At 39.8% G+C, this 23089-nt stretch overlaps 1 protein-coding gene across 10 annotated transcripts in view; it reads right to left on the bottom strand.

The window, feature by feature from the left end:
• Nucleotides 1–1843: 1843 nt before the first annotated feature.
• The window catches only part of LOC110955016 (teneurin-3), a 753086-nt gene continuing 731840 nt past the window's right edge, over nucleotides 1844–23089 (bottom strand). For all 10 annotated transcript variants that reach the window (XM_051945606.1, XM_051945604.1, XM_051945607.1 and 7 more), the window contains 13 exons: nucleotides 21711–21880; nucleotides 20708–20834; nucleotides 13520–13717; nucleotides 13197–13256; nucleotides 11685–12029; nucleotides 9863–10107; nucleotides 9599–9780; nucleotides 9142–9344; nucleotides 8486–8596; nucleotides 8233–8375; nucleotides 7984–8108; nucleotides 7184–7314; nucleotides 1844–4391 (listed from right to left, as the gene is read on the bottom strand). In XM_051945606.1, coding sequence (XP_051801566.1) covers nucleotides 3636–4391; nucleotides 7184–7314; nucleotides 7984–8108; nucleotides 8233–8375; nucleotides 8486–8596; nucleotides 9142–9344; nucleotides 9599–9780; nucleotides 9863–10107; nucleotides 11685–12029; nucleotides 13197–13256; nucleotides 13520–13717; nucleotides 20708–20834; nucleotides 21711–21880 — 2796 coding nt within the window. In that variant the 3' untranslated portion in view covers nucleotides 1844–3635. The remainder of the gene's footprint in view (nucleotides 4392–7183; nucleotides 7315–7983; nucleotides 8109–8232; nucleotides 8376–8485; nucleotides 8597–9141; nucleotides 9345–9598; nucleotides 9781–9862; nucleotides 10108–11684; nucleotides 12030–13196; nucleotides 13257–13519; nucleotides 13718–20707; nucleotides 20835–21710; nucleotides 21881–23089) is intronic.

Genomic DNA, 23089 nt, shown 5'->3' with positions numbered 1-23089 from the left:
TTGCTGTGATGTCTACCATGAAATTTTTCAAGATTTCTGCCACTGGAAGTGATGGATTACTGAGCTCTGGGAGTGCTTTTCTTGTTCATAAACTGAATGAATATATGCATGTGTGTTATCCTTTATATTTTCATGTAAACCAGGAGATAATCAGGTTTGGGAAATTAGAAGCATTTAAGTGCTCTAATTCTCAATATGCTCTGTCATGTAACATAAAAAGAAAATGCTTCAGATTCTGCTCTATTTCCAGGTCAGCAATCAACTGAAGCAGAATAGTGGCAGTGGCCATTAAGTCCTGTCAATAAAGATCAGATTGTCTTGAGTTGTATCCCTCCATTTAAGCCGATTTCAGAAGACCCTCATTTGGATTTGATCTACTCGAGACTTCTTCAACTAATTTAACCTGCAGGCATGGTTCACCTGTAATGAATGTGGATTAGGATTCAAGCAGAACATTGCTCACTTAGTGACACTGTCATCTTGGGAAACATGGCATCAGAAGCATAAGAAGTGGAAGTCAGGGTGGAAGAAGTCAAATTATCACTCAGTGAGAGTCTCAGTGTCAAATTGTGGCTCCATTGAAGGTTTCCAAGGGGCAATGCATGGATCCCTGAAACATTTTGTGGACGCTGGATCAGTTGTATCCAAAGCAGGATTAGGCAGACCAAAAATGGAAACACCATCCGAAGATCAATACATCAAGCTTTGCTCACAGAGATAGAAAAGTGCCTTCATCACTGATACAGAATTCAGTCAATAAAAAACACCCACACTTGTATTGAATGCACACCCTGACCAAGGAGAAGTAGCATTCCATTCTTCAGAAGGATCCATACTGTAACAGGATAGCTCAATTTAGTTAGATTTTTTTATATAGCTTCAATTCATAACATCTCCTCTCATAGCTCTTCACATATTTTAAACAAAGAACAGAGAACACAATGATCCAAAGTTGCCTTTAGATTCCTTATGAGCAAACAGTCGGCCACGACTGGAAAGGACAAAAAAAACTCAAAATCATCTGCCTCGACCGGTTGTGGTGACAGTGAGGATAATGATCCCAAACACACCTCAAAGAACACCAAGGAGTCTTACATGGACTTTCCTTCACAGTCATCAGACTTCAACCTCTCTTAATATTTATGTGGCGTTTGAAGACTGAGAAAACCAAACACTCCTCTATTATCAGGTTTGAACAAATCGGTGCGCTGAAGAAGACAGAAATCCGTGGAAATATATAGTAGAAGTCAAATTTTATGACACCATAATACTGTTGTTAAGTTTAGGTAAACCGACTTTTACATTTTCAGTCCATTCATGTACAATTATGTGAACTGCTTATAAATCTGTTGTGGTTTTGCTCAACCTGGTGTGCTATGAAAAAGTATACTGTAATGTACTGTACGGTATTTAAGTAGTGCTTTGAGGTATCTGTACTTAACTATTTATGGTGCCTTATACATCCAATCCACATACTTCATTCCACTGCATGTCTTTTTTTTTGGAAATGAATGCCTCAAGTTTCATTTCTCTATAAAAATGAGAAATGTTTGTCACTGTTGAATGAACATGTCAACCAAATTCCTGTGTGAGGCAGCCTGTGTCTAAGGCAACTTTTTCATAAATCCACTGGTGTAACCTGTGTAGTTCTTCTTTACCAATGCATAGTAATTTCAAGAAAATTGTTCACCTGCAATGTGATGAACAACATTGTATTTCAGTATTTACTAAATATATTGTTTATTACATTACAACACATTATTAATTGCTTCTAGCAGCCTGACATACTGTCTGTTTGTCTTTGAGAGTGGAGAGAAAAAAGCCACACAGTAAAATACCAACACTAGTTTCAAGGATTTTTATTCTTTACCGTAGAAACACTGTACATAAATTACTTTCTCTGAGACTAATATTGATGTACGGATAAGTGGAATTTCTCAACGTTCAAAATAAAAAAGATAAACCCATAAAACATTGTCAACTTTTCTTAATAGTCTCTGAAAAAAAGATTGGTAGCATATGATGTTAACCCTCTGCGTAAAGTTCCTGCACTTTCCTTCAAAATGATTAAAGTTGCCTTCCAACCCTTGTAAACACACATACACACAAAAAACTCTAAGAGAGTACATACTCCCACAATCAATGAGAAAACATCCACATCGATTTTTGATCTATTACTGTTATTCATTAATGTCACTGATGGCGATGCACTGTCTCTTTAAGGAGAAACAAGCAAAAACGAAGAGAGAAGCAACAATTAGTTACTACTCACAGCAACCCTGCCCCCCCAAAGCCATGACAACATGTTTCTATTGCAAGCAATACTACTACCTTTGACCGATAAAAGCACAAGGTCTATGCATTATGAGTCACATTTTGCAGAAGTGAAGGACTCCTGGGCTGCTGGGGGACCAGCGTTTTACAGGACCAGTGAGCCCACTCGGTCCACAAAGAGTACATCCACAAAGAGTCAGGCACAGCTGTGGCACTGCGCTCACACTGCTTCTTCACACACTGCTGTTAGACTGTGGTCTGTATGAGTTTGTGGACCTTGGAAAAGCACAGGGGATGAGGAGAAGTGGTTTTAGAACTGGCCAAACAGATCATAGATATCAGTAAGAATGAAACAAAAACACAACTCAAAGTTTGGTTTCATTTAGTTCCGATCATGGTCCGTTCTGGTGGTGGTGGTAGTGGTGGTGGTGTAGTTATAGTAGTAATAGTGGTAATAGTATGTAATAGTATGTAAACACTTTTTTGCTCATTTTATATCCCCTTTTTGTTTGAAGCAAATGCAAGTTTATATATAAAAACAAAACAAACAAAAAAATCCAAACAGGAAATCAGTCTTTTTTTTCCCTTCATACAAATTGTTGTCCTTTTTGTGCCTGTCTCTCTTAGAGAGAGTCCACAACAGTTCCATTCAATGGCTTCGGCCATGGAAACAAAACATCCTATAGACATGGCTCACAGAGGTCTAGAACCCAGAGCGGCAGGTCACATCTGGACCCGCAGAGATATGATATTTGCAACATCTGTTAGAGATGCACAGACATTTGTTATGTTGACTGCACGGACAGTTTACAGCTTTTTAAATGCTTGAGGGCTCATCTAGTTGTGATGGCTGCTGAAATGCTCAGTTGGCTATTTGAACAAGTCTCTACATCCCACTGTTTTACAGCTAGGTAGCACACAAATATAGCAGTCAGGTTAGCCCCGCCTACCAGAGAGAGGGGGAGGGGCATGCAGGCTGTTTGAAGGCAGACAAACAGGGTGAGAGAGAGAGAGAGAGAGATGAGAGAGAGAGAGAGAGAGAGAGAGAGAAAAGGTAGAAAAAGAAAGAGAAAAGGCATTGGTCAAAAGAACCTTTTTGACAGGCTCATGAAGACCTCACAACTGTAGTTTGATCATGTTTCAGCTCAGTTGTGTTGCAGTGATTGTTACATCATCAATCAGTCTAGGATTCCTACTTAACAACCTCATCAAAATTAATTTTAGACATGGGGTCTCTTCAGTGGATAGTTTTTCAGTCTTCAGACAGCTCAGCCTGTGACATCCATTTTGTGTTAAAACCGAACTATTAGTTAGTCTTTGACAGTCAGAGTGTGCAGTCATTTGATACTGTTGATGCCCTGTTACCTCCTCCCTATCTCACTCTGGCGCAGGAACTGGATGTTGTTGGCGCTGTCAGCTAGCTCAGGGTACTGCTCTATGGACAGCACATAGTAACCATCATAACCCAGGACCTTCCCGCTGCTCAGCAGTTGCCTTTTCTCTCCCTCCGTCCACAGACGTACTCCTTCTTCTCCATCTCTCACCCGCTGCTGTTCGCGGGCCCAGGCGCTCGACAGCGCCCTCTGCCTCGCATGTTCCAGGATTCGTGCTTTCTCTTCGTCCAACGTTGTCCCATAGCGCACATGGAGCGCCAGAGCGCCGTACTGCAGCTCCACGTCAGCGAAACGCCGCGTTCTCCCGTTCATCACCGTAGTAGACTGGGACACCGTGACGTTCACCCCGTTCTCCAGTGACTTCCTGCCTGAGGTGAGCCGGAGCGCACTCAGGTCGTTCTCAGGCAAGCTGGTCTTGATGAAGTAGTGAGTGTCTCGTCCCTCGACTGTGAAATGTAGGTCTTCAAGGTAGAAGGCATTATTTAAGACTGCAGCCACTTTGATGCAGTCCTCATTGGCAATGTTTAGAGCGTTGGTCACCACGCGACCTTGGATCACAGCGAGCATTACTCCCTTCCCAATCAGAGACCGGACAGTGGCGAACCACAGCCAAGGCTTGGTGTGGTCCGAATGCCGCCGACTGAGCTGAATTTCTGGCATACGCTCAAAGGACAGGAAGGCCTGGGACTGACGAGTCACCTCCTGCTGCACACCTGAGATAGACTGTGGACAGAAAAAACAAGCACGGTTTGACTTTGAATTGAAGGTGATGTCTGTTGTTGCCTATTACTTCATAACAGATACTGAGAACATTGCATTCAAGGACAACTGCAAAGTAGCACAGACAATATGGGAACAATGAATAGATTGCTTATTTTGTTCATTTCATATCCAGAGTCTCACACAGAATTTTTGCCAATATTTCTGACTGAGTTTGCAACCTGTTTTTCTGTTATTGTTATTTAAATTGCAGAACAGTGACAGAAAACACCCAACAGTCTGTGAAGTGCAGAGCTGCAGCTCGTATTGTATAAAACTTGTGTCCTTGTGTTTGTATGTTTAAAACCAACCCTCTACCAAAACAGTAGCTCAGAACACTAACTAGAGTAAATACACACGGAGAAGAGCAGTTACTATATACCAACATGTCAAAATGTTCTATATTCTTGCTTCTGGTCGCTATATAATGAACATTCCCTAATAGGAATGTCTTGTTCATTTGTTTAGCTCCATTAAGTTTATATATTTTCTTGCAACTTTATGCAAGATATGTTGCTGCTTAGGATGCTTTCACAACAACCGTGGGTTGAAGTTATTATGTTTTAAATGAATCTTGTATTTCAGTTCTTCTTCCCATCTGTATCTTTGTACAGTGCTTGTGACTTAAATGAGAACAAACTTTAGTTCACTTTATAATAAGTTCATAGCTAAATAAAAACTAGTCATGGCATTGTTTTTGAAGGCACTTATGTTTTAGAGCCTGAAACTTTAACACAGTCGTATGTGCGAATATCTAACTTTTTTAGGGTCAGCAGATAAAATTGTATGTCTTCGCTGTGTGCCTTTTTCTGCATATCTACGTGTCTGGGCTTAGCCGATCAACATCCCTGCAGCTTTTGAATTTCCTGGTAGAAAGGCCATTAACACGGCCAAACTGAACAAGTAAGTCACACTTCAAAAAACACTATTAATCAGTCCAAGTTTCTCTTGCTTCCTTCCTCATTTTCTCTGATCTACTTCCAATTCCCATCTGACTCTGCCATCTCTATTTCAGTCACTGCCTTCATTAAGCATTGTGTTCATTTTGACGTCTTTTAGTGCAGTTTCTCACTCTTTACTAAGTGTGACTTCCTGACAACCTGTCCACCAAACAAGTGTATAAATAACCCCAATATCTAAGTGCAACAAAACAGGAAGTAGCAGAGAATGCAGGTTGAAACTATGAAAGGCATGAATGATTGGTTTTGTTGGATTATTATCGCCTCCTCCTCATTTCCTTTCTCCTTATTCTTACACCAATTTTCTCCTGTATTTTCTTCTTTCTCTCCATTTCCTGATTCTCTTTACTTTATGAAGGCTGAGTTGTGTCTTGATTTCCACCTTTTCACCCTTGTTATTTTTAATTTTCAATTGCTTTGTTTTCATCTTGATTTGTATTATATAATTTCTAATTTCAATATTTTGAACAATTTTGGCTCCATGTATTCATTTTCCACCTCTTTTTCTACAGGATACAACTGAAGTGAGAAGGACCTTGTGCTTCATTATTTCTATAATTCTAAAAATAATTCTAAATTGTATTGCCTTAGAATAGAATATTCTTTATTAGTCCCACAAGGGGAAATTTGCAATGTCACAGCAGCAAAGTGACAGAAAAATCAAGAGAACACATCTATAAATTAAAGACATAAGATATATACGCTATGTACACAAAATAAGAAAAAACGAAGAACACAAGGACACTAACAACACAAACTTAAGAATATATACACAATGAATTAGAGTAACCAGATGTCTGTCATGTAAAACTGAAATTTATTATGTGAAAATTACAGGCCAGGTTGTAGTTTTCACTTTGTTCTTTAGAAACTCTTGTATGATTTTGGTGAGTTTGTGTTGGATCATTATCATGATTGCGTATTTCAGTTTGGCCAAGTTTCTGGACAACGAAATTAATCTTATCAGTCAGTATTTTGACATTCATGCTGACATCAATAAATGTTAGTCTCCGAAAGACCTTTTGCATTCATGAAACCTCATATCATCACACTCCCAGCTCCATGCTTCACTGTCAGAACGATGCGATCACTGTGGTGATCCTGGCCAGGTTTGTGCCAAACATGCTGAAATGCATCTGAGCTGAACCAATCTATCTTGGTCTCATCTTAGCAGAGAAAGTGCTAATATTAATGAGGCTTCTTTTCACATTTCTTAGCATAGGTACACTTTGCAGTTTTGTTTTGAACAGCAAGCAAGGTTTTTTTTGCAAATAGATGCCATAGATGTTGACAATTTTCAATGTCTGAGCTGTCTGAAAAACCAGTAATAACCCCTATGCCAACACAGAAGCACTTGTCTATGTACTTTTCAGTGCTAGATTGTGTAAACAGCACACCATCCGTGGTGTCATTTTAGAAGGATGACCACTGTGGCTGTGATTTGTGGTTCTTTAGCTCATTCTTTACCTCCTGATTACTGCTATAACTATGTTTCCACTGATTTTTAACTGGTCACCAGTTTTCCTGTAACCTTTTCCATCTTTGGAAAGTCTCACAATCAGATTTTTCAGTTCCTATTTCAAATAAGTAGCCTCAATACAGTCACAACCAATTATGTTGTAACAGGTAAAAACAAATGATTTGCTGTCACATTTGTGATGGTATGTGTGCAAAAGCACAACAGTGCCTGGAGGTTCTAACAGTACAGCAATATTTTCTCCTTCATGCGGTGAAATGTGGAATTGCCCTTTCATTGCGATGAAAAACGAGCTATTTCTTATTCTGTAGAATACGTACAGGCAGATCATCCCACAGCTGGCTCTTCTTCATCTCCAGTGACGGCTGTGTCAGGTCAAACTTAGGAATGGGGAATCCTGGTATTGCATTGTGGAGATGAAAGCCAAATGTAACCAACCAGATGTTGACATCTACAGAGAAAGAAAATGGAGATAAGAGATGGACAAAAAGAAAAGACATTAAAGAGTGACTTCAAGCACGTTGCTCTGATGATTTGCACCTATGGAGAAGCCATCATCATCGCGTGACGTAATAACAATGACTGTGGCTTTGTATTTTTTGATGTCTTTGTATTATATAACCAGACAAACCATGGCTGCTGCCTTAAAAAACATCAAATGTCAATGTGTAAATTGTTGCTGCTCATTAACTGGAAAGTAATGTAGCACATTATCATCTCCAATCTGTCATCTAAATGACCCAAACTGAAATACAGTTTCATTTTAGGTCTTGACTACAAAACTTGTAATTCAAGGTTTTGACACCTGTTGTGGCCTCTCTCACCATGCTATTTATTTGAACTACATGCAGCTTTCCGGTAGTGCTGAGCATTTAACAATCCTGGAAAGAAACAGAATTATATATAATTTTTCATTAGTACACTCAAGTCTAGCAAGTTTTCAGTTCAAGCTATAACCTAAAGTACATTTACTGTACTATGTGAAGTATAAAGGAAAGGAAGGGGACAAGATTACAATGCTGTTGGACAAATATGATTGAACTTTCAGAGCATTTCATATACAGCATTTCATTTGGAAGACTTAACTACCTCCTTGGTGCTTAAATACCATAAATAATACCTGTCACGTATTCTTTGACCTGATGAATCTTGCTGATGGGATTGTTGCCACGGAACATGTAGAGGTTGAAGGGCTGCGGGTCTTTACCAACGCGTGTCCATGTGCTGATGTCAGGAGTGGTCCACCTTCACAACAAACACACTCTGCTCAGATGTGACACTCGCAAAGCTGGAACTGTATAACCCTGTTACATACAGTCACATGTCGTGCTTAGACTGGAAATGAGCACATAAGTGAGGGACTGCCTACCTCCCCGCGGGGATGTCGTAATCTCTGTCTCCAAAATGCAGCAGTCGTGTCAGGGGATCATACAGGCCTCCGTGGAAACCAATTACCAGCACAAAATCTGGGTTGGAATCAAAGTAAACCTCCCCATACGCTGTGTATTGCACCTACACACAGACACGCACACACACAGATTTAAGATCTGATACAGAGACACAAACCATTGTCACCAGTAGAACACTTTACTCAAGTGCTCCCCAAGAAAACACACACATACCTGTTTAAGGAGTAGTCCATTGTTGCTGAAGACAGCCAGTGGAGTCCCAGTGTTATCACATGCAATATAAAACTCCTCTCCACTGCTGATCTCCATGGCAAACACGTGGCCCTGTGCAAAAACAAACATTACAATTGCACATGTTATGAACATAATATTGATGAAACAGATTTTTAATATTGCCACTCCACAAATAATTACAGAGTGCAATAAATAATGCCGCTATGATTTTGAATTTTTCTGTGTTGTGCTGCTGGAGATTTATTAACCATATTAATCACAATAAAATAGTTACACTGCTACAGGTTTGCGAACTTGTGAAGCATTTGGAGTAGCAAAATATTTTTCCGTGATATAGCGAGGCTGCTACAGCAAAAATCATCGGCTCCTTTCTAATTGAGATGCTGAACGTTCACCATGTTTTCCCTATGGTCACTGGAGGGAAACCTGCTCCACACAGACCATCATAAATCAAAAGTTGAGAGCAAAATCCAAACTATAAACAGTACTGAGTGTTTATCCTGTCTCTTGCTGGAGACACAGGAGAACATAGGAGTTTTGAAAATAAATCACACATTAGTACCAATTTCCTTTTCTATTTTCACCACATATATTATGTATCCCCACGTTTAGAGTGACTTTTTCAGAGCTGCTACCTGCAAATCATAGTAAAAGGATGTGATCTCAGAGCTGGAGTGGTTATAGACATGGGTGATCCTGGTGGGGTAGTTCAGGTCAGCGTAGAAGAACTGCAGGTGTTGGCCCAGACTGTTTCTAGACGCCACACGGCGACCCAAGCCATCGTATCGATACTGGATGGTCCAGCTGGCTGCTTTACTGTAAACACGAACTAGAAGACCTGAAAAAAGGTGATAAAAAAAGAAGAATAAGGATGTGAAGAATGAGAAGACAACAGCAACTATTTACATGTCAGGGCTACAATGTGTACAATTTGAAAACCTTTGATTTTCTTAGCTCCAAATTTTTAGGGGATTGTTATATTTTTTTAATAAAACATTTACCATCCACAAATTCGGATATGGCATAATCAGATGTGTGGTGTGACTGGGCCTTTATACTGCTATGATGGGCAAGCACAGTATTAATCCCTACCTTTGGAGTTATATTCGAATATCTCAGCTCCTCTCTGTCTCAGGAAACCGTCTTCATCCAGCCTGTACTGAACATCTCCCAGACGAGTGATTCTGTCCCTCAGATCGTAGCGTAGAGGAGTTAACCGACCACTGTTCCCAGGGTTCAGCAAATGCAGGTTACCATTCAGGTCATAATTGTACCTGGAATTCCAGAGCATGATAATATCAACATCTGACATCATCAAATGATAGAATTAAATCATTAAACTGACAAAAGCACTACCTCCACATCATCTTCTCATTGAGGGAGACTGTCTGCAGCTGTCCGTCAACGTCATACTCGTAACCATATTTAGTTGTGTTGGCGAACGGTCCAATCTTGATCTCACGCTTGGTGACTCGACCCATGTTGTCATACTGAATGGTGATCCAGTACATCAGAGACCTGAAAATCTCATACTGGATCTCCTTGATTCGGCCGTGCTGGTCGAAGTGTTTAGTGTAGGTCATCACTGCTGTGGAGATGATCTGAGACGGGACAGACACATTCCGAAAATCAACCATTTAATTCCTGCTGTAAGAAAACATCCTGTTGATCAAACTTCAACAGACACCCTGGAGAGACCATACATGACAGAGCAGACAAGACGGCATTAACACGAAACGGCAGCCATTGTTCCTTCATAGGGAATCCAAAGGCATCTTTGGATTGTTGGGTTTTCCATTCACTGTTTGTACCTTACTATGCTAAGTGCTGTGAGGAGACATATGTTGTGAATTTGTGCTATATAAAAAAACTGAACTGAATTGAATTGAATTTGGCACAGTGTATCGGTGGTAAGCACCGTTGCCTTTCAGCTAGAAGATCCCCAGTTCACGTCCCGGGCCTGGGCCTGCATGGAGTTTGCATGTTCTCCCACAGTCCAAAAACATGCTGAGGTGAACTGGTGATTCTAAATTGTCTGTAGGTGCGAATGTGAGTCTGATTGTGATTGTTTGTCTCTATGTGTAGCCCTGTAATAGACTGGTGACCTGTCCAGGTGTTCCCTGCCTTCATACTAAGTCATCTGGGATAGACTCCAGCTCCAGATAACCCTAGTAAGGATTAAGCGGTGTACAGATAATGGATGGATGGAAGGATGAATTGAATTCAGGGAGGTCTTCTTTGCAGGCAGAAACACACTGTCAATCAGTTACAGTTCAGAAATCTATGGGCTCAGATACATTGGAAGTAAACCTGGTAATTTGTCCGTTATCTTGATATTGCTGAGGGAAACCTATCTGCTGCATAACATAATGCTGTCCAATACATAATGTGCCGGCCATCTATCTCCTGTCCCAATGAGTAACTCTTAAAGCAAAGGGGAACTGTTAAAAAAAACAAGAAAACATGAAGGACTGTGGGTGATGTCAAATACATCTACCAACAGACTGTTTATTCACAGAAAAAAAGTAGAATGAGAAAGCAGAGTGCTTGGTCAAAATGTTCTTACCACTCCTGAATGCTACACTGTTGAGCCTCACATGTCGCTGAAGCAGCTTCCACTACAAACTCCAAACCCAATCAGCAACAGATCCTTCAACCCTTCAAGCCCTAGGCTATTTTTTTTTTAAATTTCCACACACAGTTTTAGTCAGTAGCAGCTGCAAAACTGTAAGAACAGCCTTGAAGATGAAAGACACTAGGGAGAATTTTGAAATACAATAAATGTCCTTGTCCTCAACACTAGGCCAGAGTGAAATCTGAAAAATTAAAGCAAAAACAGACATTTCTACTTCTGCCTAATAAGAACCGTGAATTAGAGTATATCAGTACTCTTGCTAAGTGTTGCTGTTTAAAAAATGCTCCAACCATGTCCCCAATTAGATTTGATTTAAGGTCTTGACCTGCTGATTTCTCACTTATCCAACATGGTAACTATGAGAACCAACCGAAGGCCTCCCGACTTTGGCATGCACTGTTGCAACGTGATAATCTATATCATTTGTTTCATTTGTGAGTGGTGAGATGATGTTCCATATGACATCAGGTTCAAGAATCTGTTTTTTCTCACTAATGGATTACTTGAAGATAGTTTAAATCAATGCAGCTGATCCTGTCTTACCTGATTGATGTCGTAATAGATGACTCCAAACTTTCCAAACTGCTCCACTTTCCCAGATATGTCATCAAACTGATAGAGATCGATTGGCAGTGGCGTTTCATTGATTACAGCCTGCATGCTGGTGACTCTGAAGCTGTTGTCGTAGGTGTAGTCGAAGCGTGCGTTCACCATCCCGTCCTCACTGAAACGGAATATTTGCCGGTCGACCAGAGGACCGATTTGGCGGTACCGGATGGAACAGATGAAGCCTTCACTCTGCAGGTTGACGGTCTTAAGCACACCAGCAGTCTCATCATATGTGAAGCTGACCCGCGTTGAGTCATAAAGGATCTCTGCCAGCTTGTTCTGATGATATACAACAAAGCCATATGTGTTTACAGTGATCAACCTTGCAGAATATCAGATCCTGTTCATTTAACCCTTTAAGCTTCAGTCAATTCCAGCCGTTTTCAGTACAAAAAATCGCTAATATTCTATTTTTAAATAAAAAAAATTACGAAAAATACGGGGAATATTGGACGCGCATCGGGAGGTGCATTTCCTTGAAAACGACCGATTCGGGGATTTTATACCGACTTCAGGACATGTTTTGGACAAAATAGTTTCCTGACTTGTGTCATCTGATGTAAAAGGTTGGATTATAGCCGTTTTTTGTGGAATCTTTTTTTTTGTGTGTAATAATAAACCCGGAAATGTGAGTCGCGCTGTGTGCTTTGAAGCCGTGTATAGAGAACGGATGGATGAATATTTGTTTTTGTTGGACAAATGTGTTTTTCTCACCCGCTGTGGTAATCGCATCTGAAAGTGGTTTATACCGGCGGATTCATGAGAATCTAAGCTTTCCATCGGTGTATAGTGTTTGTATAATCGCGTTTGCACCCGTCGGACATTCCTGAAATTCCTATGCAAATTAGTAGGTGTACCGCCGGCGGTACACTGAAGCTTAAAGGGTCAGTTACGGCATCAGTTAATAATTGCCATCACTTCTTGAGTGGTCTGTTCAAGTCCCTGTTCATTGTCTGCTGCAGCTGCCACTTATGTATGTATATCATGCATCACCACCACTCTTGGGTCCATCTGACTGTATTCCTTTATGATTCCCCAAGTGTGGCTTGAATTGATCGTCCCTTGCTTTGCCTTGCAATTTTAAAAACAGAACCTTAAAGCAATAATGAATTTTCTTCCCATCTATTCCCTAAAGATGTGATTATTCTGCTAAGGATGCTGGGAAACAAAAATAAAAAAATATATGTGGCTATTCGTAACTCAGTTAGCTGAACTGAAAATAATAATTTTAATTTTTATTCTAAAGAAAGACAGGAAGATATTGCCATAATACTGCTACATGTATCTGTAAAAGAATGTATTCATTAGTTGTAAAGGATAAATGTATTTGAAAGTAAGCAAATAAAAATACAAATAGCAACGTACATACAGAAACTCATCTCTACTATTAAAAAAACTAAGCATGTTAACTGTGTAAAAAATCTTAAAACTTAAAAAATAAAATACCTGTCTGCGATATTTGTACAGTATACGTCTGCCAGTGCCAAGATGGGCAACTCTGAGGAGCTGGAGAGGGAGAGAGAGAAAGCAGTGAATGCTGAAATGATTAGCTTTACCATCATTACATGATCAGATTCACTGACCATAAAGGAACCACACTCAAAGCACTAAAGATTCATCATGGCATAAGCCACCCTGTCAGAAATGATCATAATGGAACATCATAAAAAGTGTTTCTATCTTACATAACATGAAACAAAAATGTAAAAATGACATGACAAGATATAAATTCCAGTGCTATTGCATGCACAATGCAAACAATAACACACCTGTCCATCTTCAGAGTAGTCCACAGTAACAGAGGCGTTGCTTTCTGGGGGGGTGTAGATGTTCCTGTAGTATCCTATGGATCTGATAGTTTGCATGGTATGTCGAGCCACGCTGGGCATGGTGACGGCTGACAGACGGTCCCCTGAGTCATAGTCGAAGATGTACTGGTGCTGGCTGTGCAGCAGCAACACCATGGACTGTTAGGGAGAGAGAGCGCATGAGAAAGGAAAATATGTAACATGCCAACTGAGCAGTAAAAGATGAAAAGCAGAGGTGCAGAGAGAAAGAAATAATCTCCATACATTTTCAAGAGTTGCATCAAGTGATGGAAGCAAAATAGTGAGAGGCTAGTAGGTATTTAATTGCACAGGCTGCTGACTGGATTTCTATATTTACTATGCATTTTTTTTTACACAGAAAAGTAAAATGCGGTTCATGTTGTGAACTTTCAACGCAATAACATTGTGTGACACATTAAATCCACATCAATCTACATTATGAATAATCAATCAAGTACAGCTGCCAGTACAACAACTACAGCTTTTATTAGATAAATACCTTGATTGTTTTATACCATCTGGTGGGATTGTGCCCCACTGGACCCCCTGCACGGCTCATGTTGCATTTTAAGTCATTTTTTCTTTTGCTGCGCTCAGGGGACAGTACCAGCCAGCCAACAGTACCTATTTTATTATGGCGTCTGTGCATATATGATTCATAAGATCCCGATCTACTGCCATTACCCATGCTCTGGCCTTCCCAAATTGTTTCCACTGCAGGAAGAAAAATCAATCTGAAAGATTTCATTGTTTGTTTTTATGACACTCAGCGGACTGCATCCTTTGTTTAACAGGCCCTTCAAGCCTTCTCGGTTGGATATTTTCGGTTATCTTAAATGGAGCATTGCATTAAGACAGGCAGAGCTTAGGAGTAACACTGGCATCAGCTAATACATTCGCAATTTACCATCGCTGGCTCATTATGAGCTGTTTGGACTGGTAATAACGTAATCTTTTTTAGAGCACTTTTTAAACTCCAAGTTACAAACGGCGAAACAAAACAGACAAGTCATAAAGCCCTTACAGAAGAATACAGATTAAAACACAAAAACACAATTAAGTATATAAAACAACATCAATACATGGTCTCGAGGTAAAAAGATTTTTTTTTAAAGAAAACTAGTAAATGCTCTTATTAAAAAACTGTATGTCTTAAGAAGGTACTTTGACTTCACAGAGCCGATTTTCTCCGGTAGATTATTCCAGAGCCCGGCCATTGGAACCAGCAAAAAACTGAGGATCTCAAAGTGTGTACTGATAAACCAATACTCAGAGAAATCCAGGGTCTTAAACGTAATTAGGGAAATAAGATAAACTGCCACAAGTGTAAAGAGGCCAAAACAAATGTGATAAGGATTGTGTGTCTTGGTTCAGGTTAAAAACCAACCACTGAGTTCTGTAAAGTCAATAGATATTTGTTGAAGCAGGTAAAAAGGCTGCAGCAGAAATTCAGATATGATGAGATGAAATTGTGTAAAATGGTCGGTGTCTTTAAAAGTTGAGAGGAATCACATTTTATAATATTTCTAAAGGTAATAACAACACGAGTTATGGGTTTTGTACAGAGTGCTGCTCAAAATTTAAGACTATGGTCAAACCAGAGGGCAACATTATTTGTAACAGGCTTGGTGCGATCCAAAAAGAAATCAGTTGATGGCAGAATCTGTTTTGCCATGTGTTGAAACCCAGTCACATGAATCTTTGTTTTGTCAAGTCATTATGACTACTGTGGGAAGATTTCTGGAAAACAAAACCTAACCATTTATTCATTCTCTTTCTCTATTTATACTATCTGATTTCATCAGTGAGAAGCTGGCGATTGGCTGAAATCATAGGTATTCTTACATAGATATTCTGAACCCTGAAAATAGAGCCAAGACTCGGCACATAAGTCAAGTCTTCTCTCAGATTACAAATGCTGAAAGTGTAGTGTGGTTACCAGGATCAGACAGACTAACAGCAAGCACATCTGAGTGTCAATTGGCATAAATATACAGACACTATGCATATAGATAATGTGCCCGAGTGAAATCCTCATCCATCTTCTGCTTACCCTCGCTGAGTTGTAGTAGCGGCAGGCTAAGCAGGGCATTTCTGACATCCCTTTCCTTAGCAACATTTTCCAGTTCCTGCTGGAGGATTCCAAGGTGTTCTCCAGACAGTTGGGTCTGGGGTCCTTGGGGTCTCCTCCCAGCTGGACATGCCTGGAAAATCTCCAAAGGAGGGTGCACAGGTGGCCTCCTAATCAGATGCCTCAACAACCTCAGTTGGCTTCTTTCAGAGAAGTGGCTCTACTCCAAGCTCCCTCCTCACCCTGTTCATGCTAAGACTGCTGCCACAGTGGATTTACAGTAATGATAACATAAGATTGATTATTTTTCCACCTAGCAATACAGTGAGGTGAGTTTGGAGATTCGGGTGGTATAGTTCTAGACTGATCTTAGAATGCATCCTGTTACAGAAGTGTATTTGCATTGTTATCGACTGTTTAACCAATGCTGTGTGTAGATATCAGAGAGCTGAAACAACAACAAAAAGCCATCTACAGCTGATGTTTTGCAAAACCATTCCATTCTGCCATTCCTATTTAGTGCTAAAATTTGCTTAGTTAGTCATGTATTGCTCGCATCCTCTTCAAGAAGCAAAGCCTTTTCCACCAAATGTCCTTCTATAATGTATGTTTGGTATGCAGCTGACGAGGACTATAACAGTGAATGCATAGTCCTGACAGTGAAGCACGGAGGTGGCAGGGTAATGATATCTACCTACATGAGTGCAAAAGGTGCTGAGGAGGCAATGTGTCAAAAATGCCTTTAGATATCCCAAAATGCTGTCTGGCATGATGAAAGGAAAACTGGAATAGTTTTCAATTTCTTTCAGCTGTCCAAAACCAAAGACAAAGCCATCGCTTTCACAGATCCTCTGTAACAATCCTGTACTGTGATTAGCAGTGGATCATAATTTGAAATCTAAGGATAGTGTAGACCTAATCTATGAAAAGAGACAGCAGCTCTTTCATTTTACCAAACAGCATTCTCTCCTGGATATGAGCTCCTTGCCTCAGGCAGGAAGTGAAGATGTGAACTTGACATCTAACTACTGTAGACAAGCGCTCAATGTGTGATTCTGGTCACCTACTAAACCGGCTCCTGAGAAACTTGTGTGCTGTTTGGTATTTTTATGCACACTTGCTTCAAACTCCACTGATCTGATTTTATGTATTATACTGTGATAGTGCTTTTATTTCTTTTATGGACTATTACATGCAGCTTGAAGCCAGCTTTAAGTCTTTCAGAATGGACTCATTGAGAGTGTCATTTATTTATCTAAAGCTATAACAGTAAATGGTTTACACAGCCACCTGTTGAGTGTTTGTTCTTTCATTGTTTTTACTCCTCTCCACTTTTAATCCAGTTCCCCCCAACGACAGACAGATAGAAGATAATGAACTGTAATCACACTACCTCTAGTATTCTTGAAAAAAGGCAGTAGCATATTTCCTACTTAACTGTGCTCATGGTGATCGATATGAATCACAGTATGTTGCCTCCATATAGATGCAGTTATGATGTTGTAACTGTGCCACTGTGCATGATGAGTTCTGCTTTTCGACACCGTGTGTTCCAATGAGGCCTCCAGTATATATTTTCAGCAGGGGCAGAAAGTGACAGATGGCGCATGGAAGTGAATGAAAAACAAGTGCTGGGGAAGGTGAGAATGGCCACGAATGACACATGGAGCAGTAGAATGTGGCTCATTTCTTTACTGGGGGAATGATCTCTCATCTTTTTATTTGTCTCTTCCTCACCTTCCCTGTTTTGTAGTTCCTTTCCCCCCTTTTCATCTCTCTCTGCTTCTCTAACTTTGGTCCCTTCTCCCTTTGTCAGTTTCTCCTGTTTTATTCATTGTTGACGGGGTCTTGCTTTCATTCTTTCAGAACTCTCACTCTGAGAAAAATAACCCGGCAATATACAATATACAATGTTACAATGACGCAGATAAATATAGTTTGCCCAAGATGTTATTTTTGCCAGTAAACCATAAACACATTTGCAAAATGGACATTTCAAGAAAATACCACCTACACAAAGCTCACAGTTCTCTCAAAGCCTAACTAATGCACAAGTTTGTTGGTGATTAAAATGTCTGCAGAAAAAAAAAATCACAATGCGATCTACATTTTTGACATTAAGACCTAAGAGTGGCTGAAAGTCATAAAAAAAGAACATGAATAGGAACATAAGATTTTTTGAGAGGGATGGTTTTCATGTGTTTGCAGCAAAGGTTGTGTTTACTTCTTTTCTCTTAAAAAATCAATAAAACATCGCAATGAATCAAATAAAAACTGGGTTTCAAGGTTAGATTTGCAAAATTGCAATATTGAAGCACTTACAGGTAAGCATTTACCTGTGGCTCCTTAACAGTCAGTGGTGATTGTTTAAAGCCAACCATCCTGATGGTTGTTGCCACATTAATGTTGGTGTCACGCAGTATGCTTAAAGTCAAGCGTAATAGTGGAATCAGCTTCGTGCTTAAGAAGCTCGCCTTGTGTTGGATTTTTATTTTTTGTTTTGTAAAGAAATAATTTTTCTGTCACATAATCAGTTTTCCTGCCTTATTGGCCATTTTTTCTTTACATTTGTTACTCCCTTTATCCCCTAGCTCTTGGGAACATAATAATAGGCTGCATAATTTGACTGCACCCCTGGATCTGTGACTGGCTGTAGACTTGTCCCAAAATGGAAAAATACAATAATCAAGAGATATTAAATAACGGGACTTTAGTCCTGGTACATGAGGTGCCCTGTGAACGAGGTGAACTGTCCAGCGATTTAGGATTTTCAAATATAAATTTCACGTGTGGGTGCCTGAACTTTTGCTTGAAGTATTTGTATTTTATTGTTTCATTACTCTGTCATTTTTTTGTAATTGGATATGTTTAATAGTTTTCCTAAAATGCATTTCGACTACACTGCACTAAACATGAACCTGCTTTCTTAACTCGCTTCTTTTTTCTTTTAGTCTTGACTGTGTTATTTATTTCTTCCTGACTCCTAAATCGCTCATCCTCTTCCACCTCTGCTGCCTTGCTATAATTCCTGTCTCTCGTCATCCACAGTTGCTGTTATTTCTCTCTCTGTCTCAGTCTCTTCCACTCTGTCTAACATCCTTTAACTAAGCTCCCAGCATCCCCTGGGCCTTGTTTCTACAGTAGTACCTCTGTCTTTACAGACTCCCATGAATATCCCTGCCGGTGTCTCTTCTTCCATCTCTCTCTATCATATCTGTCTTTCGACACGCACAAACGAGGCCCGTTGCTGTTTAGTGTCAGACTCTGTCCGTCTCCCTCTCTGTCTTCCTGAGCTAACAAACAAAAAAGTGTCTGATTTATCCTTGCTGTCTCCTCTTCCTTGTCCTCCTCACACTATTTGTTTTTTTTACACCTCAGCTATTGTACTACAGGGAATCCTCTCTCTTGTCCTCGTTAAGAGGGCTGTTTTTTAAGTGACTCCTTTTAAAGCATCTCCGTCTCCTTTTTCCCTTCTTCCTTAAGTAACCCTTCCTTTCTTTACATCTCCTCCTTTTCTTCTGAGACGACTGTAGCTTTCTTTTGCATGTATGACTTTTTAAAGTATATACTGGTCTGTCCTCCTTACGTTCTTTCTGAACCTATTTATTTTCTGTGTAGTGTGTCTAGTTCACCTTTCTGAGAGCCAAGAGACTCAGAATTTTTATGGTTTGTTTTTTGTTTGTTTCATTTTTACCAAGTTGGATTACTGCATTTTATTTTTTAGAGAATTTTTAAATGAGACATGTAGAATAAAAGGATTTTCATGAAATACCAAAGCTTTTTTTTAATAGAAGTAGGACTGTGACAAAGTTGAAAATCAAAAGATTCTTCGAGCTTTTGCAGATAAATGGTGCAATTTCTTTCAAACACAAGATTCCCTTCAAACCTGCCGGTGGGTTCTGAGGTTCCTTGAATCAGATGTGTCATATTTGCATTAAAATTTAGTGAAAGAATGGCAGCTAATATAGTAGCTAATTTATTCCAAGCTACGTAAGCGTTGACCTTCTGGAACTCTTAAAAAGGAAGGGAGAGAAAGATGCATTTTACTACTGTAAATAAGAGGTGTTTCTTTGAACTCTGCTATGTCTCTTCTCTCTTTTCCTCCTCATGAGACTTGGGACCTTATTAACTATGACAAGCCATTTCTCCCCCTCTTCTTGAGCAGGTGAGCTCTCTGTATGTAAGGTCTTTGTGGCTGGTTGCTTTTCTTGCTAACTTTCTGACAGTAATTTCCACAGGGGAAAGCTTCAATTAGATTTGCTTGCTTTGTTTGACCAGAATTTATGGCAAACACAGTAACCTTGCTTTATGTGTGAAAACTGTGTGTGTGTGTGTGTGTGTGTGTGTGTGTGTGTGTGTGTGTGTTCTTGTACTTGCTACATGGTGAGTACCATTTTCTGCATTTAACTATCAAAGTGAGGACATTTTTACAAAGTGAGGACATTTTGGCCGGTCCTCACTTTGAAACAGCCATGTTTGAGGGTGAAGACTTGTTTTTAGAGAACAGGTATGAATTGAGGTTTGGTTAGGGTTAGGGTAAGGATAAAGTTTAGGCAATCAGTTGTGATAGTTAAGGTTAGGGTAAGGCTCTAGGAAATGCATTACGCCTATGGATGTCCTCACTAAGATAGAAGTACAAACGTGTGTGTGTGTGTGTGTGTGTGTGTGTGTGTGTGTGTGAGATGGGGTGCTGGGGTCTATATTTCCCTTTTTCCTCACATCTCTGCAGCATTGAGCAGCATTTATATGACAGTTCCTCCGTGAGATAGAGTTTATAAATGTGCATGCATGCATGTTTTATTGAGCATGAACGTCTGCACAGGCATGTGATGTTCTACTTCATCTTTAAATATAATACAGAATTTTTTTCTCTTGTCCAAAAACAAAAAGTGATACTCATACGGTGATGAAAAATGCAAACCCCTGGTCTTAATTTAAGCACCAGAAGCAAAAATCTCTCAACCCAAGTTTTATAATGTTTTTTAGTTCATACTGATGCCTGTGCCTCTCTGTGTGTGTGTGTGTGTGTGTGTGGCTTTCATTGTGTCATCCAGTACCTTATCCAGGTAAGTGTAGCTCCACGTCTTTCCATCAGCGAAGACTCGAGAAATGATTCTTCCCTGACTATCGTACTCCCACTTCTCCGTGGTTGGACCTCTTTGGAGGCCTGTCACCTGCCCCGTGCTGGACACACACACACACACACACACACACACACACACACACACACACACACACACACACACACTCATAACTGTGACTTGGCTTACCCTAACCCTGACCCTAACTTTAATTCAAGTCTTCAGCTTAACCCTCTGAACCACAAGCAGTTTCTGGACATGTTTTGCTTTCTTTTCACTCCAACATAAAGTCCTTCACCTCTACAGAGACAGCACATTCATAGTAAGAACTCTAAAATGCATTTTGTACGGTCTGACAGTTATTATGCCATAAATCATAAAAAATCAACAAAAAACCTAATGAAAACAAAAATTGAATTTTTTCCATTATTCATTTTCCCAAACCGTGTGTAAACACAGCCTGCAGTCAGCCCAGTTCACCATAAAGTCCCTGAATTGTTGTCAGATGATGGTTGCTTGCAGCTAGGTCACTAATGGCTTCTTGGGGTTACAAAATCTGGTATGTGCAAACTATTTATTCATGACAAAATGTTAAATGACATATAGTTCAATTCAATAATTGACACAAATAAATGTTATGAAATATCACCATTTGAAAACTTAGCTTAGTTCATTTTGCCAACAGAACAAAAGTCAAACGTAATTAGTTAATAGAACATTGCAAAGTGGAATGTTTGTTTCGAGTTTAACAGTTTCTGTCTGATAAATGTGTCATTTTTGCTATTTTTTTTTTTTTATAGATAACCCGATCAGTGGGTTTTGGTTTTCAGAGGGCTAAAATGTAATGTCTTTTATTACAGGGATGCTCCAAGACTACGGCCTACCTCGTCTTGAGCCTATGCGTTAGAGCATCCTGTAGCTGAATGAAGAAGGTCTGGAGTCCCTCAAGTAATAAATACTCTGCTAAAGGAGGACTCACCTGGAGTATGTCAGGTTAACTGACAGCAGCTTGCTGCTGGGGACCCAGAGTGTTGGATGGCCTTGAGTGTCGTAGATGATCTTCAGCAAGAACTTCCTGTGGTCGTCATAAATTTTTTCTGTTCGCAGCGAACGATCATAGTCCACAGACAGCAAATTCCTACCATTTACCTGAAGGAGTGGGGTGACATGAAAGAACAATCCTTAAAGACAGTCCTATAAATCAAAGATCAGCTTCTTAGTAGCTAAAAGAGATTGTACTACATGGACTGATGCTAATTCTTTGCTATGCTTATTTCAGTCTGAACATGACTGTCACTTAACAGCCCTGATGTGTTGTTTTTACCTCACAATAAGACAGATCAACCCACACTTTTTATTTTGGGGGTAGTAGTCTCTCAGTGGTTTGGGCAACTGGTCAGGAGGCAGTGGGGATTATATAAAAATCTTTTAAAAACTATGTTCTTAAACTAAAGACTAAGGACACAGACTAGTAAAAGTCCAGTCATTTAGGGATCACACTAAATCCAGATAGACAACAAATAAAAACACATACAAATGAGGAAAACACCTGAGACAAATTTCAGTTCAACTTGGATAAAATGGCCACATATTTAAACTATAAATGGTGACTTTTTTGCCTGAAAAAGATCAGAACTGGTGAAACATTTGACATAACAGCAAGTACTTGGACAAAAATGCTAAGAGTTTGAGGCTGTCTGTAATGTTACCGTTCATCAGTCCCCAGCAGCAGTTTGTCAAACACTACATTATTGTTCATGCTTTTGCTCTCAGGTGTAATCATACATAAAGGAAGAACAGATACAGTTGGTAAACTCTTCCTGAACATTATGTTCACTTACAAATAGAGTGCAAAGCCTGGCAAATGTTTAAACAAATGTTTAAATCCTTTGACATAAAGACAGAGAGAGGGGGGTGCACTTGTATTGTCTAGAACTACTTTTTTGCTGTTGCTATGAAGGATTTGCCTACACACACACACACACACACACACACACACACACACACACACACATGTTTGTACTTCTATCTTAGTGAGGACATCCATAGGCGTAATGCATTTCCTAGAGCCTTACCCTAACCTTAACCATCACAACTGATTGCCTAACCCTAATCCTTACCCTAACCCTAACCAAACCTCAATTCATACCTGTTCTCTAAAAACAAGTCTTCACCCTCAAACATGGCTGTTTCAAAGTGAGGACCGGCCAAAATGTCCTCACTTTGCAAAAATGTCCTCACTTTGATAGTTAAATGCAGAAAATGGTCCTCACCATGCAGCAAGTACAAGAACACACACACACACACACACACACACACACACACACACACACACACACACACACACACACACACACA

This window comes from Acanthochromis polyacanthus, chromosome 3 (genome assembly GCF_021347895.1).
Source record: "Acanthochromis polyacanthus isolate Apoly-LR-REF ecotype Palm Island chromosome 3, KAUST_Apoly_ChrSc, whole genome shotgun sequence".
Lineage (NCBI taxonomy): Eukaryota > Metazoa > Chordata > Actinopteri > Pomacentridae > Acanthochromis > Acanthochromis polyacanthus.
This window is presented reverse-complemented; position numbering and strand designations above follow the sequence as displayed.